Below are 26,575 nucleotides of genomic sequence, written 5' to 3'. Positions count from 1 at the left end.
AGAAACTCAGCGTCTGACCTGATTCCCATCACTGTCATTTATGATCATATCTTCTCACGCTACCATTTGACAAAGTTAAATCACATGCATTTAGAAATATGGAAAATGTTCTATATCAAAATTCAGTGAGATCCAAAGTAGCTTAATATGAAAAGGAAAAAAGCAAATTTATTATACATGGTTACAGAACTACAAAACGTTTTCTGAAAAATTCACTCTCAGCTATTGGGATTTTATTCAGTTTCTTGCTAAAGATTTAGAAAAACAAAGTGTACTAAAAATTAAGGAAAAGAGTGCAACGTTTTGGTACCACTCGGACACCGTTATCAAGTGAGTATTTGTAAGCTAAGTCAATGTCAAAACATATAAAACAAGTGTTGCCAGGCAAAACAAACCTCGCCCGGTAGCACTTATGATGAATATGAAGGAGGATATCGCGAAAAAAGATTTTGACCTTTTTGGTGACCTTGACCTTGATTTTGACCTTGTGTGTGAACATACTTGGCCAATAAACATGGTTCTGATTCTCATTCGCACACCGTACTGCTCTCAGCCAATCAGAACACAGCTGAATGAATATGAAGGAAGATGTAGCGAAAAAACAATTTTGACCTTTTTGGTGACCTTGACCAGATGACCCTCAAAATGTTGGCGGTTCTATTTGAGACCAATGCCCATCTATCCTGGAAGTTTCATGAAGTTTGGTCCAGCTGTTTTCCCGTAATATCATTAACAAACAAACAAACCCCACCGAAAACAATATCTCGCCCCCGGTGGACTCCATCCTGGGTGAGGTAAAAAATTTAGCACGATGCTAAAGAAAAAGTTTGGTTTATAAGGAGTCCGATTGCATGTTGAGAGTTGGTCTCCTTTCTCTAATGTGGAACATTTTTTACAACAAACAGTCGAATTTACTCTGACCGTATCTTAAGACAACAAAGTTCTTGTTAATGTCTTTAGGTGGAACCCCGTGTGCCGTCTTAGTGTTTTCGGATGCTTGAAGACGCCTTTATGCTCTTTGATGTGCTCATGCAAGTGTCTACAGGTGTAACTAATATAACTCTCTTCCTCTTGCAGCTTTAGCACATCGTTGAGTTTGCGGCTCACAAATACCGGCTGAATTCTAATGTTATCCCCCGGCATATAATGTGGGGGATATAGCGATCACTGTGTCTGTCTGTAAACCTTTTATTTGCTGGAGCATAACTCAAAAGCTATTAGGAATTTTTTTTTTCACGAAATCTGTTATGTGAAGTGACTCTAGGAGTTGTGCCTTTTAACATTTTGGGATTTCTGTTTTTTTTTTTTTTTCTCCCCCCGTCAAGCCAAGTTTATTTGTATAGCACTTTTAACAATAAACATTGTCGCAAAGCAGCTTTACAGAATTTGAATGACTTAAAATATGAGCTAATTTTATCCCTAATCTATCCCCAATGAGCAAGCCTGTGGCGACGGTGGCAAAGAAAAATTCCCTCAGACGACATGAGGAAGAAACCTCGAGAGGAACCGGACTCAAAAGGGAACCCATCCCCATCCGGGCAACAACAGACAACATGACTATAACATTAACAGTCCTAACATAAAGTCAACTTCGTTGACGCTATAAACCCCCCACCGACGGAAACCCGAGCGCAAAACTGTTCACGACAACTGCAGTCCTAAAGTCAGCAAGTCAACTGCAGTCCTAAAGTCAGCAAGTCAACTGCAGTCCCCAGCCACAAAAGCACGACTGCAGGAGTCCAGAGCGTACTCCAGGCGTGACCCCCAACTGTCCACATGGGGCCGCCATCCACAGGAGCGATGCGATGAGACTCCAACCAGACACAGGGCACCAGGACGGATCAGGCAGGTCCGAGCAGCAGAAGAGGTCACCATCTCGATCCCAGGACCGACATATAACTCAGATCGACAGATTTTGGGGAGGGCGGGGAACCAAAACAAAAAAATCCCCGCAACCAATTCAACTTAGGAAATTTGGAGTGGGGTTTCATGTAGGGGCCGGGGGGGATACGTCATACGTTACCTCGCCTGGGGCTGAGTTCACCAGGGGGCGAGGTATTGTTTTCAGTCGGGTTTGTTTGTAAATGGCTGGACCAATCTTCATGAAACTTTCAGTAAGATGGGTATTGGTCTCAAATAGAACCTCCAGCATTTTGGGGGTCATCCAGTCAAGGTTTTTGTGGCTACTGCCTCATACAGAGGCGGTAGCCACTATGTCATTGTGTTGTAAGAGTGTAACAATCGCGCAGTATGGTGTGAGAGCAGTACGGTGTGTTCTGAATGGCTGAGAGCAGTACAGTGTGTTCTGATTGGCTGAGAGCAGCAGAGAATCAGAATCAGAACTATGTTTATTGGCCAAGTATGTTCACACACAAGGTCAAGGTCACCAAAAAGGTCAAAATAATTTTTTTTTGCAATATCTTCCTTCATATTCATCATAAGTGCTACAGGGCGAGGTTTGTTTTGCCTGGCAACACCTGTTTATCTTGTTACCCAGGTCCTGTAATGTCCTGACGATGTTAGCTGAACATTGGTCCTTGAATGGTATGGTGATTCTGATGTTGTTGAATCGAATTATTAGAATTCAGTCAGTATTTGTGAGCTGCAAACTCAATGATGCTCTAAAGCTGCAGGAGTTAAAACCACCAATTATAAATCAACAGTAGGTGATGTATAGTTTCAAATGTGACTCTTGTGATGAGTTATATTGGTTACACCTGTAGACACTTGATTGACCGTATCGAAGAGCATAAAGGCGTGTCTTCAAGCATCCGTAAACACTATAGGACGGCACACAGGAGGTCACCTAAAGACGTTAACAAGAACTTTGTTGTCTTAAGAAAACATCAGAGTAAATTCGACTGCTTGTTGTACGAAATGCTCCACATTAGAGAAAGAAGACCAACTCTCAACGTGCAACAGGCCAGACTTTTTCATCTCATCTCATTATCTCTAGCCGCTTTATACTGTTCTACAGGGTCACAGGCAAGCTGGAGCCTATCCCAGCTGACTACGGGCGAAAGGCGGGGTACACCCTGGACAAGTCGCCAGGTCATCACAGGGCTGACACATAGACACAGACAACCATTCACACTCTCATTCACACCTACGGTCAATTTAGAGTCACCAGTTAACCTAACCTGCATGTCTTTGGACTGTGGGGGAAACCGGAGCACCCGGAGGAAACCCACGCGGACACGGGGAGAACATGCAAACTCCTCACAGAAAGGCCCTCGCCGGCCACGGGGCTCGAACCTGGACCTTCTTGCTGTGAAGCGACAGCACTAACCACTACACCACCGTGCCACCTGGCCAGACTTTTTGTTTAGCATTATTATAGGATGGAGGTGGAGATGTCTGTCCGTCCCAGAAAGGGTTCTCACCTTCTGAAATCAACTCCTCTCACAATTATTGGAGGAATTTCATGAAACTTGGCAAAAGGCTTTGTTGTAGGACAGTAATACGCATATTGCAGTTTCATTTGCAGTATACTGTAGCGGGGGATATTGTGCTCTCAGAGCACTTTTGTTAATTTAGTTTTTACTGGATAATTTATTTTAAAAAATTGATAATTTAACTTTTTAATTGCACTGCATTATGCTGACGAGAAACACGCTTTCGTTTCTTTCTGTGTATGTAAATACTCAGGGAAATGACAGAGAATCTGCTAATTTTTTTTAAAAAATGCTTTGACATTTGATTTAACTTACGAACACGCGCTTGATAATAGTGTCCGAGCGGCACCGAAACGTTGCGCTTTTTTCCTTAATTTTTAGTACACTTTGTTGTTGCTGACAGTTTTGATATTACTTTGAATCTGTTTGACTGAAATATCTAAAACATCTGTGCTTAGGGACATTTATGCAAATTCTCAACTTCAAAGGAAATTTGATTTGCTATGTTTTTCAGGTTAGGGAAGCCATTTCTGTCCTATGGAGAGGCGGTGGAATATGGCATGGAGAATGTGTCTTGGTTAAGAAGGTATTCGGTATGGGGAAGGTGAGCATGCATTTCTTTTATTATTTAAAGATTATACATGATTGTAAGTATATGATGATGGTGCATATCCTCTAATATGCTATTTGGTTCTTTTGTGTTGCAGTAAAGTAGTTTCAAACTCCGATGCACTTTAAAGGAATAGTTTGGTGAAAAGTCAAATGTACACAATTTCCAACTCGTCTTCGACTCGTTCAATATCATGCTAGCTGAATGGAATATATCTGATAGACCATTCAACGCCAACCAATGTTATTTAAGTATGTCACTCAGATCCGTGATGTATTTCCTATGAAAAATGCGAGTTTTTCAACATGAGAAGACAAGCTTCATATCTTCAAGCCAAGATGTGATTTTTTTTTTCTTTTTTTTTTTTTTAATATAGACACATTTCACAAACAAAGTACCCAAATTTATCAATACAATTCATCGATTTCCTCATGAGTGACATATAGAGATTTATATCACAGTTTGATTCTCCATGTCCTGGCTGTAGCGCAAACAAAAAAAAAAAGTATTTAGAAAAACAAACAAAAGTCATATTTTAGATTCTTCAGCGTAGCCACTGTTTACCTTGATGATGCTTTACACACTATTGGCATTATCTTAACCAGCTTCATGAGGTAGTCACCTGGAATGCTTTTCAATTAACAGGTGCCTCGTCAAAAGTTAATTAGTGCAATTTCTTGCCTTCTTAATGCATTTGAGATCAAACGGTAAATAGTAAATACAACCCCGATTCCAAAAAAGTTGGGACAAAGTACAAATTGTAAATAAAAACGGAATGCAATGATGTGGAAGTTTTTAAATTTCATATTTTATTCAGAATAGAACACAGATGACATATCAAATGTTTAAACTGAGAAAATGTATCATTTAAAGAGAAAAATTAGGTGATTTTAAATTTCATGACAACAACACATCTCAAGAAAGTTGGGACAAGGCCATGTTTACCACTGTGAGACATCCCCTTTTCTCTTTACAACAGTCTGTAAACGTCTGGGGACTGAGGAGACAAGTTGCTCAAGTTTAGGGATAGGAATGTTAACCCATTTTTGTCTAATGTAGGATTCTAGTTGCTCAACTGTCTTAGGCCTTTTTTGTCGTATCTTCCGTTTTATGATGCGCCAAATGCTTTCTATGGGTGAAAGATCTGGACTGCAGGCTGGCCAGTTCAGTACCCGGACCCTTCTTCTACGCAGCCATGATGCTGTAATTGATGCAGTATGTGGTTTGGCATTGTCATGTTGGAAAATGCAAGGTCTTCCCTGAAAGAGACGTCGTCTGGATGGGAGCATATGTTGCTCTAGAACCTGGATATACCTTTCAGCATTGACGGTGTCTTTCCAGATGTGTAAGCTGCCCATGCCACACGCACTAATGCAACCCCATACCATCAGAGATGCAGGCTTCTGAACTGAGCGCTGATAACAACTTGGGTCGTTCTTCTCCTCTTTAGTCCGAATGACATGGCGTCCCTGATTTCCATAAAGAACTTCAAATTTTGATTCGTCTGACCACAGAACAGTTTTCCACTTTGCCACAGTCCATTTTAAACGAGCCTTGGCCCAGAGAAGACGTCTGCGCTTCTGGATTATGTTTAGATACGGCTTCTTCTTTGAACTATAGAGTTTTAGCTGGCAACGGCGGATGGCACGGTGAATTGCGTTCACAGATAATGTTCTCTGGAAATATTCCTGAGCCCATTTTGTGATTTCCAATACAGAAGCATGCCTGTATGTGATGCAGTGCCGTCTAAGGGCCCGAAGATCACGGGCACCCAGTATGGTTTTCCGGCCTTGACCCTTATGCACAGAGATTCTTCCAGATTCTCTGAATCTTTTGATGATATTATGCACTGTAGATGATGATATGTTCAAACTCTTTGCAATTTTACACTGTCGAACTCCTTTCTGATATTGCTCCACTATTTGTCGGCGCAGAATTAGGGGGATTGGTGATCCTCTTCCCATCTTTACTTCTGAGAGCCGCTGCCACTCCAAGATGCTCTTTTTATACCCAGTCATGTTAATGACCTATTGCCAGTTGACCTAATGAGTTGCAATTTGGTCCTCCAGCTGTTCCTTTTTTGTACCTTTAACTTTTCCAGCCTCTTAGGTGGGGTTTACATTAGACCGTATCAGCGGATCATCAGATTAACGTTTTTAAAACGATTAGCGTGCACACAGCAACACCAATACACGATTCACGTACACATAGCAACACCAATACACGGATACGCTCGGCTCCGCAGGCATCCTGCACCCCAAATCACTCCGCCCTGAACAGCGAGTGCCCTCTGGAGGGTGCGCACTCCGGCCCTGCGCAGCTCACAGAGCGCGCGAGTATAGCGCACGAGCAGTGATTCGGGACTGAGCCACTGTGTGTGTGATCCCAGTGCATATCACTTACCACTTGCAAGTGGAAGGATGGCAAGCCTAAAGACAATCATAACTACGCAGTGGGCAGTATTTGCATCAGTATTTGCATACTTTTATACTCTTTAATGAAAGGTGATACAAGGCGGAAGTCCGCGCCGTTTTTCAGCAGTCGCGTCACATGACCAACGCCAGCGAATAAGGAAGGTGGATGTCACAGTGACGTTGTCCAATGACGACGCCAGCTAGAGCTCAGCACAGCGTATCCGCGTATTCTCAATGTTTACACAGCACCGGACCACACACAATCTGGATTGAATACGTGGACCCTGGCGGATTCCCGTTTCCCGGCGTTTCCAGGCGTTTTAATGTAAACGGACAGTGCATCCGCGAAGAAAACGAGACATATACGGTCTAATGTAAACTTGGCCTTATTGCACCTATCCCAACTTTTTTGAGATGTGTTGCTGTCATGAAATTTCAATGAGCCAATATTTGGCATGAAATTTCAAAATGTCTCACTTTCGACATTTGATATGTTGTCTATGTTCTATTGTGAATACAATATCAGTTTTTGAGATTTGTAAATTATTGCATTCCATTTTTATTTACAATTTGTACTTTGTCCCAACTTTTTTGGAATTGGGGTTGTAATAAAAATGCAGTAAATAGCCCTATTCCACAACTGTAGTAATCCATATTATGTCAAAAACTGCTCAACTAAGTAAAGAGAAACGACATCCATCATTATTTTAAGACATGAAGTGACTTTTAATAAATAATAATAAAGAAAAATTGTTGAATTTGAAGGTGTGCTAAATGTTTGACTGGCACTGTAAGTGGGAAATTTGTGTAACTTTGATTCCCCAAACTATATTGTTTAATTCATCTCATCTCAGGGGCGGCACGGTGGTGTAGTGGTTAGCGCTGTTGCCTCACAGCAAGAAGGTCCTGGGTTCGAGCCCCGGGGCCGGCGAGGGCCTTTCTGTGTGGAGTTTGCATGTTCTCCCCGTGTCTGCGTGGGTTTCCTCCGGGTGCTCCGGTTTCCCCCACAGTCCAAAGACATGCAGGTTAGGTTAACTGGTGACTCTAAATTGACCGTAGGTGTGAATGTGAGTGTGAATGGTTGTCTGTGTCTATGTGTCAGCCCTGTGATGACCTGGCGACTTGTCCAGGGTGTACCCTGCCTTTCGCCCGTAGTCAGCTGGGATAGGCTCCAGCTTGCCTGCGACCCTGTAGAAGGATAAAGCGGCTAGAGATAATGAGATGAGATGAGATCTCATCTCATTATCTCTAGCCACTTTGTCAAATTATCTTTTTTTTCTCAACTATGAAGTATGAATAGGAGTAAAGATGAATTAAGCTTTCAGATTTAGGAGTTCGGCAGGAGTGTTGGCTTCAAGCAATAATATAGTATTAACAACTTCACCTTCTATGTTTGCAGGTCGATATTTAGAACTTTGTATCAAAATGGCAAAACTGTAAACAAGCTGAAAGCTTAGTGAAATTTAGTCTTGCCGAATGGGTCAGAGTGTACAAAAATAGACTGTTTGGTTTAACGCTGTTGAGACAGAGCACACACCGTCTATAGAATCACACAATAGTGGCTGTTTAGAAAATCAACAATGGCGAGATTTCAAATGGGGTTCATCCGAATTATTTATCTTGCCATGTACTTCTAGTGTATTGGGACTGGGAGCCAACAATATAGCAGACAGAGGAGTGGGTGGTCAGGTGTGAAGCTCACAGGACAAAGAAGACCAGGTTCATTAAAGGGATCCTCCAGCGGATTTATTCTCAAACTTACTTTAAGTAAAAGTAGTTGCAGATTTCCAAAATTAAACTTTCATTTTTGGAGGAATCTGCTGGAGGATCCCTTTAACATAATGGCATATGGAACACGCGTTGTGTTTGTCATTCAGTCATTCATCTTTAGCAGCTCCTTTGTCCTGGTCATGGTCCCATATTTCTGGAAATAGAACCAACTAATCTGATTGGTTGAAACAATTGAGATTGTAGGTGGCATTGGTGAAACTTTCCGTGGGAACAGGTGGGATTGGTCAAGAGTGTCTGTAGGAGCAGGTTTATGGGAGCAGGTCCTGTGCACACCATACTTCTGGTATCCTGTAAGACTGATGATGGTCACCTGTAAATTCTGCAAAAGTGTCCTGTGGATGCATGCTATTGTCAGTAGTTTGGTACTGATCTTGGAAAAGTTAAGCAGACACATGACTTTTACTTGCTCAGTCTCTAAAGCATGAAAAAATGTGGCTCAGGGCTAAATTAGCTCAACTACACAAACACATTTGAATTGTTTTTATGTTGCTAGACGTCTGGTGAATGCGTTCCTGATCATCACTCAGCTGGGATTCTGCTGTGTGTACTTTGTATTCCTGAGTGACAATGTCAAACAGGTGAGAGATGTCTCGTGTATATACTTTGCAAAACCTCAGTCAGAAGCCACAGACATGTTGTTGCTGGTTTTTTGTTGTTGTTGTTGGGGTTTTTTTTTTTTTGGGTTGTTTTTTTTTCCCCTCAGTGTAATATAAACAGTACAGTTTAATGTTATGAAAATTCCCCAAAACACCTACAGGCTCACATTGCATATGCAGTTGTGTTCAGTACTGCATGTAATGTTGTTCACAGTTTATTCCTTTATAGACTGGTACCAAAATCCAGAATTGTGACACCCAAAGGCATTTTTGAGACAAAGTCGGCAAACAGTCTTATTTTGTCAATTTGGGTGTGCCGAATTCAAATCTGCAATATGCCGAGCTCTATCTGACCTCTGTTGACCTCTAGAGGTCATTGAACTTTGGGCCTGTAAACGTCTCAGCTGAACCCAGTTTCTCAGCTTTCTAAGGAATGAAATGTACTAAAATGATTAATGAAGTTAGCAAATGGCCTTGTTTGTTAAATGTTTGGGTGCTGAATTCATTTTTCATTTGTAAAACGACATATAACCTCTGATAACCTCAAGGTCATTAAACTTGGCCTATAGGCCTATGCATTTAACGACATTTTTAAACTGACTTTACTCCCCCAAAAAGAATATGAACAGACAAAAAACAAATAGAAAGGAACAAATACAACATTAAATGCCAGTCCATGTACATGTGACTTACTTTTCACAATGAGAACGCCTAGGCGATCACCTTACATAACATTGCATTACATTTAGCGGTTATTGTTTATACAAAGCTACTGAAAAAAGGACAGATTCAGCAGCATACAAAATGTGGGGGCATACAGGGTATACAGGTTAATCAGGGTTAGTATATATGAGAGTTTTTTCTTTGTTGTTTGTTTTTTGTAAAGGCTTTACCCCGTTTAAAACAGAACAAAAAACACTTAAGAGCCTTTGATTGGATAATTACTGCAGTGATTAATATGTTTCAACTGGCAACAATTATTTTAACCCTAACTGATGCAGTGAGTAGCTTCTCGTTTCATAAACAACCATATCAGAAAAAATATCCCATGGTCATGAGAAAAAGATGTTACTGTGTTTCAGAAGGGTCAAATTATTGGCCTGCATCAAGCAAAGAAAACAACTAAGGAGACTGCTGAGATGACTGGAATTGGGTTAAGAACTGTCCAACATGTTATTAAAACCTGGAAAGATAGTGGTGAATTGTCAACTTCACAGAAGAAATGTGGTTGGAAAAAAAACTTGACTGACCATGATCAGAGATCACTTAAACGCTTGAAGTTTAATCGTATACAATCGATGGTAGAACTCATGACCATGTTTAATAGTAAAAGTGAGAGCATTTCTACATGCACGAAGCAATGCAATGAGAACTCACAGGACTGAGACTAAACAGCTGTATGGCCATAAGAAAACCACTTGTTAGTGAGACTAATCAGAAGAAAAGCTTTCAATTTGTTAGGGAGCATAAAGATTAGACTCTGGAGCACTGGGAAAAGGTCATGTTGTCTGAGTCCAGATTAACTCTATTCCAGAGCGATAGGTTCATCAGGGGAAGAAGGGAAGAGCATGAAGTGATGTGCCCCTCATGCTTAGTGCGGTGTTATGATCTGTGGTTGCTTCACTTGGTCAGGTCGAGGCTCAACAATGTTATGTGCCATAAGATGAAGTCAACTGACTCCCTGAATGTACTCATCAGTGGATCCCATTAATGGATTGTTTTCTTCCCTGATAGCATGGGCATAATTCCAGGAGACAATGCCAGGATTCATTGAGCTCAAACTGTGGAAGAGTGGTTCAGGGAGCATGAGGAGTTGCACATGAATTGGCCACCACAGAGTCCTGAACTTAATCCCATTGAAAGTTTTTGGGATGTTAATAAGAGATCTGTCAATACAAGATCTGAAGGTTGTCGAAACAATGCCATAGCCAATGTGTGCCGTAATCAAAGCTGAAGGTGGTCCAACGAAATATTAGCATGTGTGACTTTTTTTTTGGCCAAGCAGTGCACGTTGAGTCTCATGGCTGTTGTTTTTCTTACCACAAGAGGGTGCTGTTGCTCTTTTGTTGACATTTAGTTTTTACTCAACCAATGAGGCTCGTCAATCATGTCCTTCTACAATGTGGTTTCTGTATTGATGCAATACAGAATGCAGCTGTTTCACTGTAGTAAACACTGAGAAACACAATTTTGTAAACATGATTAAACTAAACTACTAAGTTTTGTATTAAAGTTCAGCCTTTACAAATATTCATGTAAAATGTGTAAAACCTCTCAATTTGTAGGAGTACATTGTTGTGCAATTAAGGATTTTTTTTTAATTCATTACTTTTGAATGCACACGTTCAGTGTGCTTGTTTAAAATGAAGGATTTCACATTAAGTCATGCTTTGGTCAGGTAATTGAGAGAGCCAACGGGACCACAACAAATTGCAACACCAATGAGACTGCAGTGAGTGTTCCCAGCTTCGACTCCCGCATCTACATGCTCATCTTCCTCCCCTTCATCATCGTACTGGTGTTTATTCGCAACCTTAAGTTCCTGGCCCCTTTTTCCTTCTTGGCCAACTTAGCCATGTTGATCAGCTTGGTGCTCATCTACTGCTACTGCCTAATGGTATGTATACACACACACACATACATACATACATACATACATATATATATATATATATATATATATATATATATATATATATATATTCTCTCTCTCACATGCTTTTAAGGTTACAATAGTGATTGCACAAATGAACCCGCTTTTAGCAGCCTTTCATAAGCTTTGAGATGCTTTTCCTGTGTGTTCATAGTAAGTCTGAATTAGGACAATGTTGGTAGCATGGTGGTGTAGTGATTAGCACTGTTGCCTCACAGGTTCTGGGTTTGAGCCCAGTGGCTGATGGGGGCCTTTCTGTGTGGAGTTTGCATGTTCTCCCCATGTCCGCGTGGGTTTCCTCCGGGTGCTCCGGTTTCCCCCACAGTCCAAAGACATGCAGGTTAGATTAACTGGTGACTCTAAATTGACCGTAGGTGTGAATGTGAGTGTAAATGGTTGTTGGTCTCTGTGTCAGCCCTGTGATAACCTGGCGACTTGTCCAGGGTGTACCCCGCCTTTCACCCGTAGTCAGCTGGGAGAGGCAGATACAGATAATGGATGGATGGATGTATATATATATATTTTTGCCAAAAGTTGCTGTGATTGTTTTTGATTGAAGACTTATTAATATTCAGCTATATTGGTGACATATTTATGGAATAAGAATAAAACCAGTTGATGTTCACCAAGTGTCAGCTTTATTTTCAGCTTCAGTCATTCAGTTACATCCATCCATTATCTGTAGCCGCTTATCCTGTGCAGGGTCGCAGGCAAGCTGGAGCCTATCCCAGCTGACTATGGGCGAGAGGCAGGGTACACCCTGGACAAGTTGCCAGATCATTGTAGGACTGACACATAGAGACAAACAACCATTCACACCTACGGTCAATTTAGAGCCACCAATTAGCCTAACCTGCATGTCTTTGGACTGTGGGGGAAACTGGAGCACCTGGAGGAAACTCACGCAAACACAGGGAGAACTTGCAAACTCCACACAGAAAGGCCCCTGTCAGCCACTGGGCTCGAACCCAGAACCTTCTTGCTGTGAGGTGACAGTGCTAATCACTACACCACCATGCCGCCCATTCAATTACAAGACATGACTATCCAGATCGAACTCTGGGACTGGTATGTATTACATGCATGACGTGTAAGCACCTCTTAACACAGATGGCACTTTACCGCGAACACAGCATAAGAACTACTCGGGCAGCTATGCACTGGGGACTTGTGGACGGAGACTGGAGTATGTCCAAATGTAGAACATTCGCATGGCAGCACACAGTCACTGCCGCGTTCGTATAACAAGAGAAAATTAAATAAAAGGCCACACTTTCAAGATTGATGAGTCTTTTATTAGTGTTGCGACAGCTTTTACAGGCATGTCAGCAATATTGTGGGCATAGCGGGAAGGAAACATTCGGCCCGATACGCTGAAAAGGCCTAGTTAGAACCCTGGAACACACAAGTAGTGATGCACATAGTGAAATATCACAGTGAGGTTATAAAAAAAAAAAAAAATGTCAGCACTCTTGGAACACTGCTCTACCAGGAGCAATTTTCTAGCACAGACATTTTCCCTCTTATTGAAATTCAAAGGCAGTACACACCACCTCATCGTCATCCTCCCCCTCCTCCTGCCACAACACACCACTGACCTCTTCTCCTTATTCAGTATTCAGATGACTTTGATGTGAAGGTTTGACTCGAGCATGAGACAAAGCAAAGACCGTAATTACGTAGACTTAGCTTGGGGGTGAAAAAAAGGTGAAGAACAGTAACGCCCCATTTCATTGCCTTTCAGTTGTTGTAATGAAGGTTTGTTTTTCTCCCTGCTATCTTTCTACCAGCTTGTGACACTTCTCACTGGGCTGCCAGTGAGCTCCTCTGAATCGAGCACTGATTTATTTGACCCAGAGTCAGTTTCCTGATAATTGTCTTGACTCCGAAGCCTCTTTTATTTAATTTTGATGCAGAACTATTGTATTATTCATGTGCTTACCTGACTAGCTGTGTCAATATGCTTTGTTGTGTGGTGTGTTTTTTTTTTTTTTCCCCTCTCTCAGCATATTCCATACCCTGTTAACCTTCCGCTGGTTGGAAAACCTTTAGACTACCCTTTATTCTTTGGAACTGCTATATTTGCCTTTGAAGGAATCGGTGTCGTGAGTGTTCATTTTGAAGTTTTTAATCCAGTATCTTACTCTAATTATTAATTATTACACCCAGCAAAAGTAGCAAAATTGGCCTTAAATGCCATTATTCTCACATCTGAACCCACAGGTCCTGCCACTAGAGAACAAAATGCAGAAACCACAGCACTTCAGCAAAGTACTGTACTTGGGAATGGGAACTGTCACCTTCCTATACATCTCCCTTGGCACCATCGGCTACATTTGCTTCGGCATGCTCATAAAAGGCAGCATCACACTCAACTTACCCGACTGCTGGTGAGATTCGTGCACACGTCTGCATTTTTTCCAATAAATTATGCTCCATCCATCTGCTTGCTCACTAGACCTTCAGTGACCCGTCGCAGTCACGTGTCCCATCGATGTTGCATTTCTCACAAGCTGAAATGAAAGAGATTATTCAGTTGGCTGAATGCCACCTTTTGCATGCTGATGAAGGAAGTTTGTTCTTTGTATTTTAATCTTCTCAAGACTCTACTGTACATCATATTTAAATAATATTGGCTGGTGTTGAGTGGTATATCAGAGATATTCCATTCAGCTAGCATGATATTAAATGAGTCAAAGACCACTTCAATATCATGCTAGCTGAATGGAATATAGCTGATATACCACTCAACACCGGCCATTATTATTATTATTATTATTATTATTATTATACATACACACTCTTCATATCTGCATTCTCAAAGGCCAATGCTAGCTTACCTGCAACTCGGTGCTGTTAGTGTGGCGGTCCAGTTAGCTTCCACCTGGTGTAGCAGTAGCGTTAGCGAAGGCCAGCACTAGCTTACCCGTGACTCAGTGCTGTTAGCGCAGCTGTCCATTTACCTTCTACGCGGTGTAGCATTCAGCAGTAGCGTTAGTGAAGGCCAAGGTGAGTTTACCCGCGACTGGATGCTGTTTGCATGGCAGTCCAGTTAGCTTCTACCCAGCGTAGCAGTAATGTTAGTGAAGGCCAGCACTAGATTACCTGCAACTCAGTGTTGTTAGCGCGGCAGTCCAGTTACCTTCTAGCTGGTGTAGTACTAGCACAGGCCAGTGCTAGCACATTCAAGCCTATTGTTATCTCATCTCTCTCATTATCTCTAGCCGCTTTATTCTGTTCTACAGGGTCGCAGGCAAGCTGGAGCCTATCCCAGCTGACTACGGGCGAAAGGCGGGGTACAGGGTGTACAAGTCACAAGACAAGTCGCCAGGTCATCACAGGACTGACACATAGACACAGACAACCATTCACACTCACACCTACGGTCAATTTAGAGTCACCAGTTAACCTAACCTGCATGTCTTTGGACTGTGGGGGAAACCGGAGCACCCAGAGGAAACCCACGTGGACACGGGGAGAACATGCAAACTCCGCACAGAAAGGCCGTCGTCGGCCACGGGGCTCGAACCCGGATCTTCTTGCTGTGAGGCGACAGTGCTAACCACTACACCACCGTGCCGGCCCTCATCTCATCTCATTCATTATCTCTAGCCGCTTTATCCTGTTCTACAGGGTTGCAGGCAAGCTGGAGCCTATCCCAGCTGACTACGGGCGAAAGGCGGGGTACACCCTGGACAAGTCGCCAGGTCATCACAGGGCTGACACATAGACACAGACAACCATTCACACTCACATTCACACCTACGGTCAATTTAGAGTCACCAGTTAACCTAACCTGCATGTCTTTGGACTGTGGGGGAAACCGGAGCACCCGGAGGAAACCCACGTGGACACGGGGAGAACATGCAAACTCCGCACAGAAAGGCCGTCGTTGGCCACGGGGCTCGAACCCGGACCTTCTTGCTGTGAGGCGACAGTGCTAACCACTACACCACCGTGCCGCCCCTATTATTATTATTATTATTATTATCCTTGTATAATTTACTTAGTTACTTTTAAAATCAATATCGACAACTACACACAACAGAGTGACCTTGCAGCCAAAATGCTCTCAGATTCTTCCGCTTTTAACGAAGCAAACCTGGTAGCCATGTTTGTTTAAAAACTGTCAGTCACTCGCTAGCGTGGAAGTTTTACATCTCCGACGTGTCTTTTCCAGTTTTTCGATGTCTGTTGGTATGTTTTTTTTTTCTCTTGTAAATATGCGTGAAGAATATATAACAAAGTTTTGATAGCCTTTTGGGTGTTCAGCGCATTTTCAGTTTATTTATTTAGTGCTTATTCCTAGCAGTAGCACTGGATTAGCCTCGCCTTCTCTTTCCTGGTGGACAAAGAAATGATTGTGCGCATGCGCAGCAGAAAAGTTTTGTCATTGGTTCTTCGCATGAGCTCCGATGTGTGACGTCGTGTTGTCTTGACAATGTGCAATATTATAACAATATTGCACGCTCATTCTCCGTTGGGGAGAGTAGCATAATACATGGAGGATAGGCGATATGATAACAATATTGCATGCCATCAATAAACCCACTAGAAGGGAATAGAATACATGTTTTTATTCCATGAAAAAAGTGGCCTGTATGTATAATAATTAAATAATATTGGCTGGCGTTGAATGGTATATCAGGTATATTCCATTCAGCTAGCATGATATTGAACAAGTTGAAGACGAGTAGCTGAATGGAATATATCTGATAGACCATGAAAAAAAGCCATTATTATTATTATTATTATACATTCTTTTGAGATGTTCAACGCATCTTTCTCTCTCAAAAATCTCTCAAAATCTTCCGTATTTAATGAAGCAAACCTGGTGGCCATGTTTGTTTGCAAATTGTCACAATCGCTCACTAGCACGGAAGTTTTATGTCTCCGACGTGTAATGTCGTCTTGACAACTATTCAATATCGTAAACCATATTCAACGTTCATTCTCTATTGGGTAGAGTGACGTAATACACATAGGATAAGCAATATACGAACAATATTGCATGCTATCAAACCAAATGAACGAAACTCGCTAGAAGGGAATAGAACACGTTTTTGGTCGCCTCACAGCAAGAAGGTTCCGGGTCCGAACCCAGCGGCCGGAGAGGGCCTTTCTGTGTGGAGTTTGCATGCTCTCCCCGTGTCTGCGTGGGTTTCCTCCAAGTGCTCCGGTTTCCCCCACAGTCCAAAGACATGCAGTTAGGTTAATGTGGGGTGGCCTTGGGCTGAAGTGCCCTTGAGCAAGGTACCTAACCCCTGACTGCTCCCTGGGCGCTCTAGTGTGGCTGCCCACTGCTCTGGGTGTATGTGCATGTGTTCACTGCTTCAGATGGGTTAAATGCAGAGGATGAATTTCACTGTGCATGTGACAAATGCTTCTTCTTCTTCTATTCCATCGAAAAAGTGTCCTGTATGTATAATAATCCACTTTATGGCACAGACAAGCAGCAGAGCACTGTCAGCTGAGCAAGTTTTCAGGTGTCGAAGGCAAACACGTTTTGACTGTTTGATCAATTCAGTTTGCAGGCATGCGCCAACTGCTGCTCTCCATAATCGAGTCTGACAGCGTAGGCAGGAGGTTGCTCTCGGCCGTTCTCCTGCCAGCTGCACCAGCATGTGGCCTAAATGGATCACTGAGAATGGAGCTAAACAGAATAGCTATTGCAAAACAGCCTCAGCACGTGGCTCAGAATACAGTCACACCTCTCTATCCTGTCCGTGTGCTGTTCTCGACAGAGAATGAAGAAAGTGTAAACTGTGTGCCAGTTACACAGGCAGAAACAGACATGTCCGTCAAAGCCCAGATAAGCGTCTAATAAATGTCAAGGAGCAGTCATGGTTCTGTTTCTTTGTGTATTCCTGTTGCTTTTCATTAGCTAGATTTAATTTTATGTTTTCAAAGTTAGAATTTTTTTTTGTTTTATTTACAAAGAAAAACAAGGCAGCACTTGCACTCTCGATCATTCTTATAAATCAGTATGAGCTGAAGTGCACATGTTTATTGGGTTATAACATGGCTTTCAGTAGAGTAGAATAGAATAGACTGTCATTGCACAGTGGAAAACAACGAAATTGTGGGAGCTCTACCCAAAACAGTGTACAGAAACAAATAATAGAATAAATAAAAGGAAAGAAAGAACACAACATATAAAAATAGGTGGCATTTCAAATGTGTAATACAAAGTTAAAACTTTTGATAAAAAAAAAGTTCTTAAAATAGTGCAGTAGTCCTTGGAGCAGGTGAAGGTGTGTGTGTGTATGAGTAAATGAATTGGTGGGGGGGAAGTGTCAGTGATTGTTTATGGTGTGTATGGCCCAGGGGAAGAAACTGTTAGAAAGTTTGGTGGTGTGGAATTTGATTGACCTGTAGCACCTCCCAGAGGACAACAGGTTAAACTAATAGGTGGGCTGGATGCGAGGGGTCTGAGGTTATTGAGTCAACCCTTCTAAGGCAGTGGGACCTAGAGATATCGTCCAGGGAGGGAAGAGAGCAGCTGATTATTTTTTTGTGCCGCGTTTATCACTCTCTGTAGTCAGCTGAATGCCAAGAACCACTGGAGGTTCTGGGGGCAGAGCTTTATGTACATGGGGGGGTATTGTAAAGGAGTAAAAAACAAATCAAATCTCCTTCAACTCAGTGTATTAAAACATTAGGGTGGCAAGGTGGTGTATTGGTTAGCAGTGTTGCCTCACAGCAAGAAGGTTCTGGGTTCGAGCCCAGTTGCTGACGGAGGCCTTTCTGTGTGGAGTTTGCATGTTCTCCCCGTGTCTGGATGAGTTTCCTCCACAGTCCAAAGACGTGCAGTTAGGTTAACTGGCTACTCTAAATTGCCCGTGAGTGAGAGTGGGCCACCCTGCTGCTACAACTCTGGGCCAAGCCAACCAAACATGGTTCACCTCAAGCCTGGATCGAGTTCGGCAGCGATGACTATGATTTAACCGTTAGAAACATACCCTGTGTCAGAAATCACTCACTCGTTCACTACTCCCTATATAGGGAATTACTATATAGAGGACTATATAGAGGACTATATAGTGAGCTTGTTGGTAAAATGAAAGAACACTTTCGGACACTAGTCCGTCACGCTGGTATTTACGTCATTTACTGTTGCACAATTAAAACATGCCAGATCAGCTGGCTGGTGGATTTTCAAAATAAGCACATGCATGTATTTTTGTGATAAATCCATATTATACGGAGCGTATTTCCCACATTAATCAGTACAAAGTACTTTGTGTCTGCTGCATCTTTCAGTTTTTTTAAATCAAGGCTGAATACTTTCTTCTTTGATGCTGCCTTTTATTAAATCAAATCTGAGACTTTTAATTTGATTTCTTGCAGCACGACTGCAATGCATGATGGAACATATTGCTTGGTTAGTGACCATCGGTTGTACACTACTTTTTGTGATGCATTGGGGGATACTTTGAGTGCACTATATCGGGTGTAGTAATCCTCATTATTGTTTCAGACAGCACTACAAAATGGCGTCCTCACTATATAGTGCCCAAAGTAGTGAGTAGGGAGTGATTTCAGACTCAGGCATATTCTTTACAAATTTCACATATCTTACTGTGGGTGCAATTGGTCTTAAGTGATCAGTCTCACTAAATCAGTCTCATTAATAATACCATTAATTTTGGTGTTTAATAATAAATTACCAAACAGCTAAATTATGGTATATTCCAAATTATTATGATCACTACTGATGCAGCAATAATGTATTACTTACTGTATTACATAGACACTACAGCCAATAGCACTCATATACTCTTGGGTGAAGGCAATTTGGAGTTCTTTGAGATTGTGTGACTTCAAGAAATACAGCAGCAAAAACGGACAAACACAGTTTAACAGAATAATTGAATTTATTATAACAATAATACTAAATGGGTAATAGCAGTTGAATACATTCAATATGGTCAGCAGCAAAACAGTGAGGTAGTATGTGATGAGCGTGTGTGTGTGTGTGTGCGTGCGCGCATGTGGGGGAGGAAGCGAGGGAAGAGATAGAGAGGAGGAGACAAAGAGAGTTTGAATGTGCGCGCGGGAGGATGCGCTGTAAAGTTTGGAATGTTATCTAAGGTGGGGGGGAAGGTAAAAATCACCTTGTAGTTTCTTGAGACAAAGGAATTCGTCGTGGTTGCTAATCCCACTTTATAACATTACCAAATCCACTGAAATCTTGATGAGGTCAAAATGTGTGTAATAATGAAATTAAAGGATGTTAGGGAAGATAACAAAGAGCATGCAACAGCCTATCTATTAAACAACGGAGAGAGAACAATTGTAGAACACAATGATCAGTGTGCACAATTAAACAGTTTCTGAGTTTAAATTCACACTACTTCATAAAGCTAATTCCTAAGACTAGTTTGCCCAAATGCCAGCCTTACTTCCAATATCTTGCTCCTATGCAGGATATGCAGAGATGTCCCGAAGTTTCTATGCAGAATATGCAGAGATGTCCCGAAGTTTTGCGGAATTTCGGGTGCTCGCGGAGGCTTCTGTAAAGCGCAGAGAATTCTTGATCCGAAGCTTCGTCGTTCGTGAGGAAGAGTCTCTGATGATAATGTGCACAGCGATTAAGTCAGAAGGAATCCGGTCGCTTCTAACTTTTAATTAACTGCTTGGGCTGCAGCCGTAATGTTAGTTATAATAATCAAATAAAACCGGTTGTAACTCAATTTAGTGAGACGGCGCAACTTAGGTACTTTTTACCGTGGCCAGTGGTAAATACGAAAGCGCGCGGAGTCTTCTTTTCTTGCAAGGCAGACGTCTTGATTTTGGATGTTCTAATGAGTGGGTGTCTCTATGTCTGTACGACGCGGAGTCCACAGAGCGAGAGAGAAAGAATGGAGGATGACTAAGTCACTTATGGAGTCGGGGGGATGTGACGTAGGTAATCCCGCCTAGGCATGACGTAGGTCATCGCGGAAGTTAGTTGATGGGATTTGTAGTTCTAGACAGGACTGTGGCTGTACCTACATTACCTAATACTCTTTTAATGATCTCTTTAATCCTGAAATATTATGAGACTTTTGTATGGTAGAATCAAAACTAACCAAAGAAATTACACTTCTACCTTTTGTTAGTGTATATATAAAAAAAAATAGTGTTTATTTTTGCGGTAAAAGCAGTTTTAAGAGCATCTTTTGTACTTTTTCACACATTATAACGATCAATCCCCTGTGAAGAATAAGTAGTCTGCTTTTGTAGTAAGCCAGTATGGCTAGGCATAACATGACTACAAATATTATTATGAATTCTGACCAGTAATAGTAATTCTGACAGTCAACTAGTTCTCTTTTTTTTTTTTTAAGTGCTGAAACAAAAAAAAAAAGTCAATTAACAGCAATATACAGGTTAAATTCCATTTTCAAGTTATTTTTTATTTTTTTAGGCTACAGTTTGAACAGGGCTCCCACTGGTGCTCGTCATTGACGAATATAATCCATCAGTGAGGAAGAGAAAATTACTAGCAGTCGTCACAGTGACTAATGTATTTGTCATTATCATATTTCATCTTTTCTAGAAATCCCTCCGGCTGCCAAAATCCAACCCCAGTGAAGAGATGGCGAGAAGCCAGAGTGTAAACAATGAGCACGTGCTTGTGACCAGTAAAAATCGACTACACATAACGACCAAATGGGCGCCAAGCTTTTGACCAATCGCAGTGCATCTTAATCGGCTTGGTGTGGTGGTGTAATTATCTCTGTGTGAACCAAACAATAGCGCAGTCTAAGCTGAAGGTTTTTTTTGGGGCGGTCTTCAAGCACTAAAGAAGATTTATAGGTCAAAATGGGCACAGGGGAGGCACACTCGGAGCCCCTGCCGTCCCCAAGCATATTGGGCAGTGTCAGTAATACAGGGGTTGATTAGAGAAAAAAAAAAAAGTGAAAGTGCTGTCAGCCGGCAAGCGACTAAAGGGCTCTATGTTTCAGGTGCCGTGGTGTGTTGAGTTCTCGGGACTATCGCTGTGGCGTCGTTAGGCCCCATCACTCAGGGCTATAGCCCCTGGTGTTTTCGCTCTCAAAAAAAAAGTAAGATATTAATAGAAAACAATGGACTTGGATGTCATCTAGGATTTTAAATGCTGTAATATAATAATTTAGCTTAGAATTGGTATCTTTGTGGTCCTAAAGGAGAGAGATGTGAGTGAGAAATGATGTTTCTGTTAAACTGATGATGATTAATTTACTAGTGATATTTGATAGTCAATTGACACATGCGTCAGTTTGAGACATTATGGGTGTTGATAATGGCTCAATAATAAGGAGACAGAAACTGAAGTGAAGTACATAAATGTAAAAAGACATCATTACTAAAGATGCCATAACTTTTGAATGTGTGTGGGTGATATTTCTTGTAAAGTTAGATATAATCTCCCCAACCTATTGATGCCAATCTCCCTTAAAAATTACAAGCGCCAGGAAAACCTGACATGGCCCCCCTGGTCTTTTCAGTAGCTAGAGCAGAAACGCCCCTGGGCTAAATATATGATGTAAAACATGGTGTCCTTTTGTGTTCAGTTCATAAATCAATTGGAAAATCGGATTCCTTCCCTGTTGGTTGTTCCCAGATCCTTCTCAACTCTGTTCAGTTGTCAGTCAAGTTGAAGTAAAGGGAGTCGTAATACCTCTTTGAAATAATTCCATGCTAAAATAACCTGAAGTAAGCTCAAACTAAAGAGGTTTTTGAGCCTGATGGTGCACAGGGCGCCCAAAATCAAGTCTTTCTTCGAGGCTGGAGTGGAGCTCAAATTTTATATGGAATGGAGAGGCCTGTATCTGTACAAGTATCTGAATTGGTTGATATAAACCTGTATTAAGTCCACTTTAAGTCAGTAATTAAGGAAAAATACAGACTAAGAAAAAGTGAAAAATGCTTAGCTGACTTTATTTTTCAAGGAAAAAGTGGAGAATGTTTTTCAGTACCCGGGAGAAAACCCTGTTTGCATGATGAAAAATCAATAAATCATAACACATCTGTGTATCCTAGTACACTTTTTAAGGATATACCAGTTCTCAAAATGAACTTGGATGGACTCCTGGCAGCTGAAATTGTAGATTCTGGAAACAAGAGCACGCAGCATAGTAGCTCATGTCCATCTAAAAACCCGTACTTGGCTGCTCATTAAGCTATTTCCTTGGATGGAGGATGCAGTGTCTAAAGCAGGAGGTTTTTCAAGGCTGATAATGAAACAGGAGATGAACCACCATGTTCAACTCCATCCTCAGTAGCGTCTGAAAATGGCCTGGATCAGCCTTTGTCAGAAGGCAAACATCACTGACAGACTCTACACTAGCTGTGGAAACCGTGCACAAAAGTGGCTGGAATGGGATTGCATAGTAATATGATTTGACACAGCAGTGGTCATGGCATAATTCACTGTGCCACAGTGCAAAGGTTTTGAGTTTTATTGAAGGACAAAACTAAAAAATAGCAGTGTGGATAAAGAATTCCTTCAGGATTTGGTTTGAGTGGGATTAAAAAAAAGTCTCACTCATTTCTTTACATTTCATATGAAGTGATCTCAAAGTAGTGTGATATCACGAGAGGCTGGCCGGCTCTCGGCGGGACCCTTCAATCAGTGCAAGGACACAAAGGTTAAAATAAATCAAGGTTTTTAATGTTATGCCAGGAAATTAAACAGAAAAGGTAACTCAAAGTCCAATGTTCAACCGAAGATGGATTCCCAAAAGTCAAACTCAACCAATGTCTCTGGCTTTAGAACAACAAAATTATAGGCAGGTTTCCTTCAGTCCAATATCCCGTTCTCAGAACAAACAAAATCTTCTGCCTTACTTTGAGTCCAGTCAACAATCCCTGTAGTCTTTAGCCCGGTGGCAGCCCAGTAGCAGGCATTCATAACAAACGCAAGTCCTTCAGTGCAATATCCTTCAGGTAAGAATTCCAGATGAACTTTTCGACAAATACTCCACTCAGCAATGGGAGTCCATGAACCTCTCTCCTCCACCTTCATACTGAGAGTTTTGAACTCTCACAAAGCCCTCTTACTCATTAGGCCCTCATTGGCCACAGGTGTGCTGCCGTGTTGTGTGCTGAGGGGTGAAGTTCCTAACTCCACCACCAGATGGAGTTATAGCTGCCAGAAGTTGGAGCCTTCTGCGTGTGACGTAGCGCCCCTCAACGACACAGCCTCTCGGGATATCACAGTAGTAATTGCCTATTAAAGCAAATTAAATAAGATATTACATTTAAAAATAAATAAATAGTCTTGCATGATATGCACTCGGCTAGAATTGGCTTCATCTGGTCTGAAAGTACATTTAGCCTGCATTTCTTTACCTTCTGCACTGATTATCTGACTACTCCCCACTAATGAGTTGATTAGTATGTGCAGTAGAATGTATGTCCCATATGCTGCCAGGGTTTTGGTCTATAGTGTATTTACTTTGTGAGTTCCTGAACCTGATTTTGTGGATCTGCTGTTTTTGTATGTCTCTCTCTCTCTGTAGGCTGTATCAGGCTGTGAAGCTGCTGTACTCGTTTGGGATTTATATTACATACGCTCTGCAGTTCTACGTACCAGCCGAAATCCTGATTCCCGAGGCAGTGGCGCGGGTCCGGCCCAGCTTGGCACTGTTCGTGGACCTCAGCATTCGTGTGGGCCTCGTCCTTCTTACATGTGAGACAAAATACAGAAAACACATATCAAAAAGCCTAGCACATTCCCACCTCATAAAACACACAAGCACGATATATTGTAACTTGCTCTGTCCACATTCACTGGATGTGAGCAATTGCGTGCTCTGATTGGCTACTCTACTACTAGGCTATCAGCTCATATACCATGAGTAGAGAAAAACAAAACAGCGGAGTGTATTGCTGAACCAACCGAGGACAAAATAAAAACTCTCTACTCGAAAACAAAACCCAAAAAAATACAAAAAAAAGCAACAAAATATGGAATGAAAGTATTTCATGGGAAGAACTTTTTTTTAATATTTCAAGAATTATTATTATTATTATTTGTTTTATTATTATTATTAGCACATTTTCACAAATTGCTACTGCCATTTCATCGGTTTGTTTACTTTCTAAGCAGAAATGATTGTCAGACGTTTTGTATAAAGTTTTTATTGATTGAATTTGCAAAAAATAACAGTAAAAATGCTCTGTTTCGCAACATCCAGTGAATGTGGATAGAACAAAAGTTATTCCACTCAATCTCATCGTACATGGCTTATAGCCAACTCTGTTATGCACCTCGTTGACTATCAGCTCATGTACGACTCGATTTCATGCCTGGCTAATGTGCACTAGGTGCCATTAAGCTCTCACTCCCTGTGATTTTGCTAACTTTAGGGTATGAGGAAATCAAAAAGTATAGTACTGGATACATACAAGGATGTTTCAATTTTACCCCGTGTGCAACATCGTTGGGACCAACAGCATGACGTTACTGGCATTTAACAGACACTCTTGTCCAGAGCAGCCTGGAGAGCAGTTGGGGGTTAGGTGCCCTTGCTCAAGGGCTGGTCCAGGGAATCGAACCAGCAACCTTTTGGTCCTAAAGCTGCTTCGCTAACCATTAGGCCATGGTTTCCTTCCTCCATTTCTTTCTTGAAGAGTACCAATATTTCTGGAGTTGCCTGTGTAAACTGAGGGCAGAAAGCCGCACCTATCTGTAATACATCATGGCATTTTCAAAGTAAAATGTATGAACAGCTTTCGGTTAGATGGTACAGTGGTACAGCAGGTTGCGCTTCCTTCTCACAGCTCCGAGGTCTCCAGTTCGAGTGTGCATGTCCCTTTGTGCTGGGTTCTCCAGTTTCCTCCCACTTCCCAAAGATATATTGCTAGGTGGATTGGTTGCTCCTAATTTCTTCCACATGTATGTGCATGGTATCCTGTGATGACTTGGTGTTCCTTCAGGGCTGTATTTCTATCCCGGCCTGGTGTTCCCTGGGTAGGCTGTGGATCCACCAAGATCCTGACCAGGATAAAGTGGTTCCTGAAGATGAAAGAATGAATTAATGAACTCTATACATTTTATTATGGACTTGAACAGATGTAGCTCTGTAGTCTTGCTTTAAAAGTTGAGGAAATTAAAAGGTTAGGTGACTTTGGTCGCAAAATTAATAATACTTGTCGTTGTCAAAAAATTATGTTTGATATATCATTTTGAAGCTAAAAGATTTCTCTGTCTAGTCATGTTGTCATAAAATGTATTGTATTTTATGCCAAAAAAAATACATCCAATGGTGGAATGGCACTTTAAGTGCTGGTAGACTTTTAAAATATTCACACTTGGCGTAAACGTGGTCATTTTGGTGGGAAACGACTTTTGTGATCGAACGGCTAAATCGCAGGGTGTGGAGACACTGATTGTAGGTCATTATCCTGACTCTTAATAATATAGACTGTGAATTATTTTGAAATCTGTTGCTCTGTGCAGAGGAATTTTAAGTTGGCGGTATCTAGGAGTAGCGTGTCTAATCAAAACCTGGAGCGACTGCAAATCTTAAATTAGTACTAGATCACTAGTAGTCATTGCAAACTCAAGTTGCCATACATTTACAATACATTTATCGGTAAATGGAGCAGCGAGCAAGGTGGAGGCTAGAGCACATTATAAATGCCCCAAAAGAGCAACAGCACCAGATTACTGTCTAACAGCAGAGGAGTCATTAGCTTTATGGTTGTTTATCAAGGGTGTAAGGGTCCAGTCCCACAACACTGACAACTATGACTATACCGCTACCTGAATTTAGTTCCAGTCTGGAGCAGTCACACCACAACTACAATCCTGACTATAATATCGCTTGGTCCTGCCACTCAGGGAAATAAACAGAGATGGGAGTAAGTCCCATACATGCAAGTCTCAAGTAAGTCACAAGTCTTAGCCCTCAAGTCTCAAGTAAGTCCAAGTCATCTCTATAGGAGGATCAAGTAAGTCAAGTCCAAGCAGAGCTTAAGTCAAGCAAGTCAAGTCGAGTCACGAGTCAAGTCATTAGTTTTTCAAATGTCTGTATTCACCAAACCAAAACCATCTTTTTTATGCACACTAACGAGTTAATGAATCAGCTGAAAATGAATGAATCTAAAACAGATTTTTATTACTTACACCACATGAAATA

The 26,575-nt window shown here is 41.6% G+C and overlaps 1 protein-coding gene across 4 annotated transcripts in view; it reads left to right on the top strand.

Moving 5' to 3' along the window:
* Positions 1-26,575, top strand: part of slc36a1 (solute carrier family 36 member 1) — a 116,868-nt gene that overhangs the window by 55,457 nt on the left and 34,836 nt on the right. For all 4 annotated transcript variants that reach the window (XM_060928022.1, XM_060928023.1, XM_060928024.1 and 1 more), the window contains 6 exons: positions 3,910-3,999; positions 8,704-8,788; positions 11,205-11,423; positions 13,466-13,564; positions 13,683-13,849; positions 23,951-24,120. In XM_060928022.1, the coding sequence (XP_060784005.1) occupies positions 3,910-3,999; positions 8,704-8,788; positions 11,205-11,423; positions 13,466-13,564; positions 13,683-13,849; positions 23,951-24,120 (830 nt within the window). The remainder of the gene's footprint in view (positions 1-3,909; positions 4,000-8,703; positions 8,789-11,204; positions 11,424-13,465; positions 13,565-13,682; positions 13,850-23,950; positions 24,121-26,575) is intronic.

Source organism: Neoarius graeffei, chromosome 8 (genome assembly GCF_027579695.1).
Source record: "Neoarius graeffei isolate fNeoGra1 chromosome 8, fNeoGra1.pri, whole genome shotgun sequence".
Lineage (NCBI taxonomy): Eukaryota > Metazoa > Chordata > Actinopteri > Siluriformes > Ariidae > Neoarius > Neoarius graeffei.
This window is presented reverse-complemented; position numbering and strand designations above follow the sequence as displayed.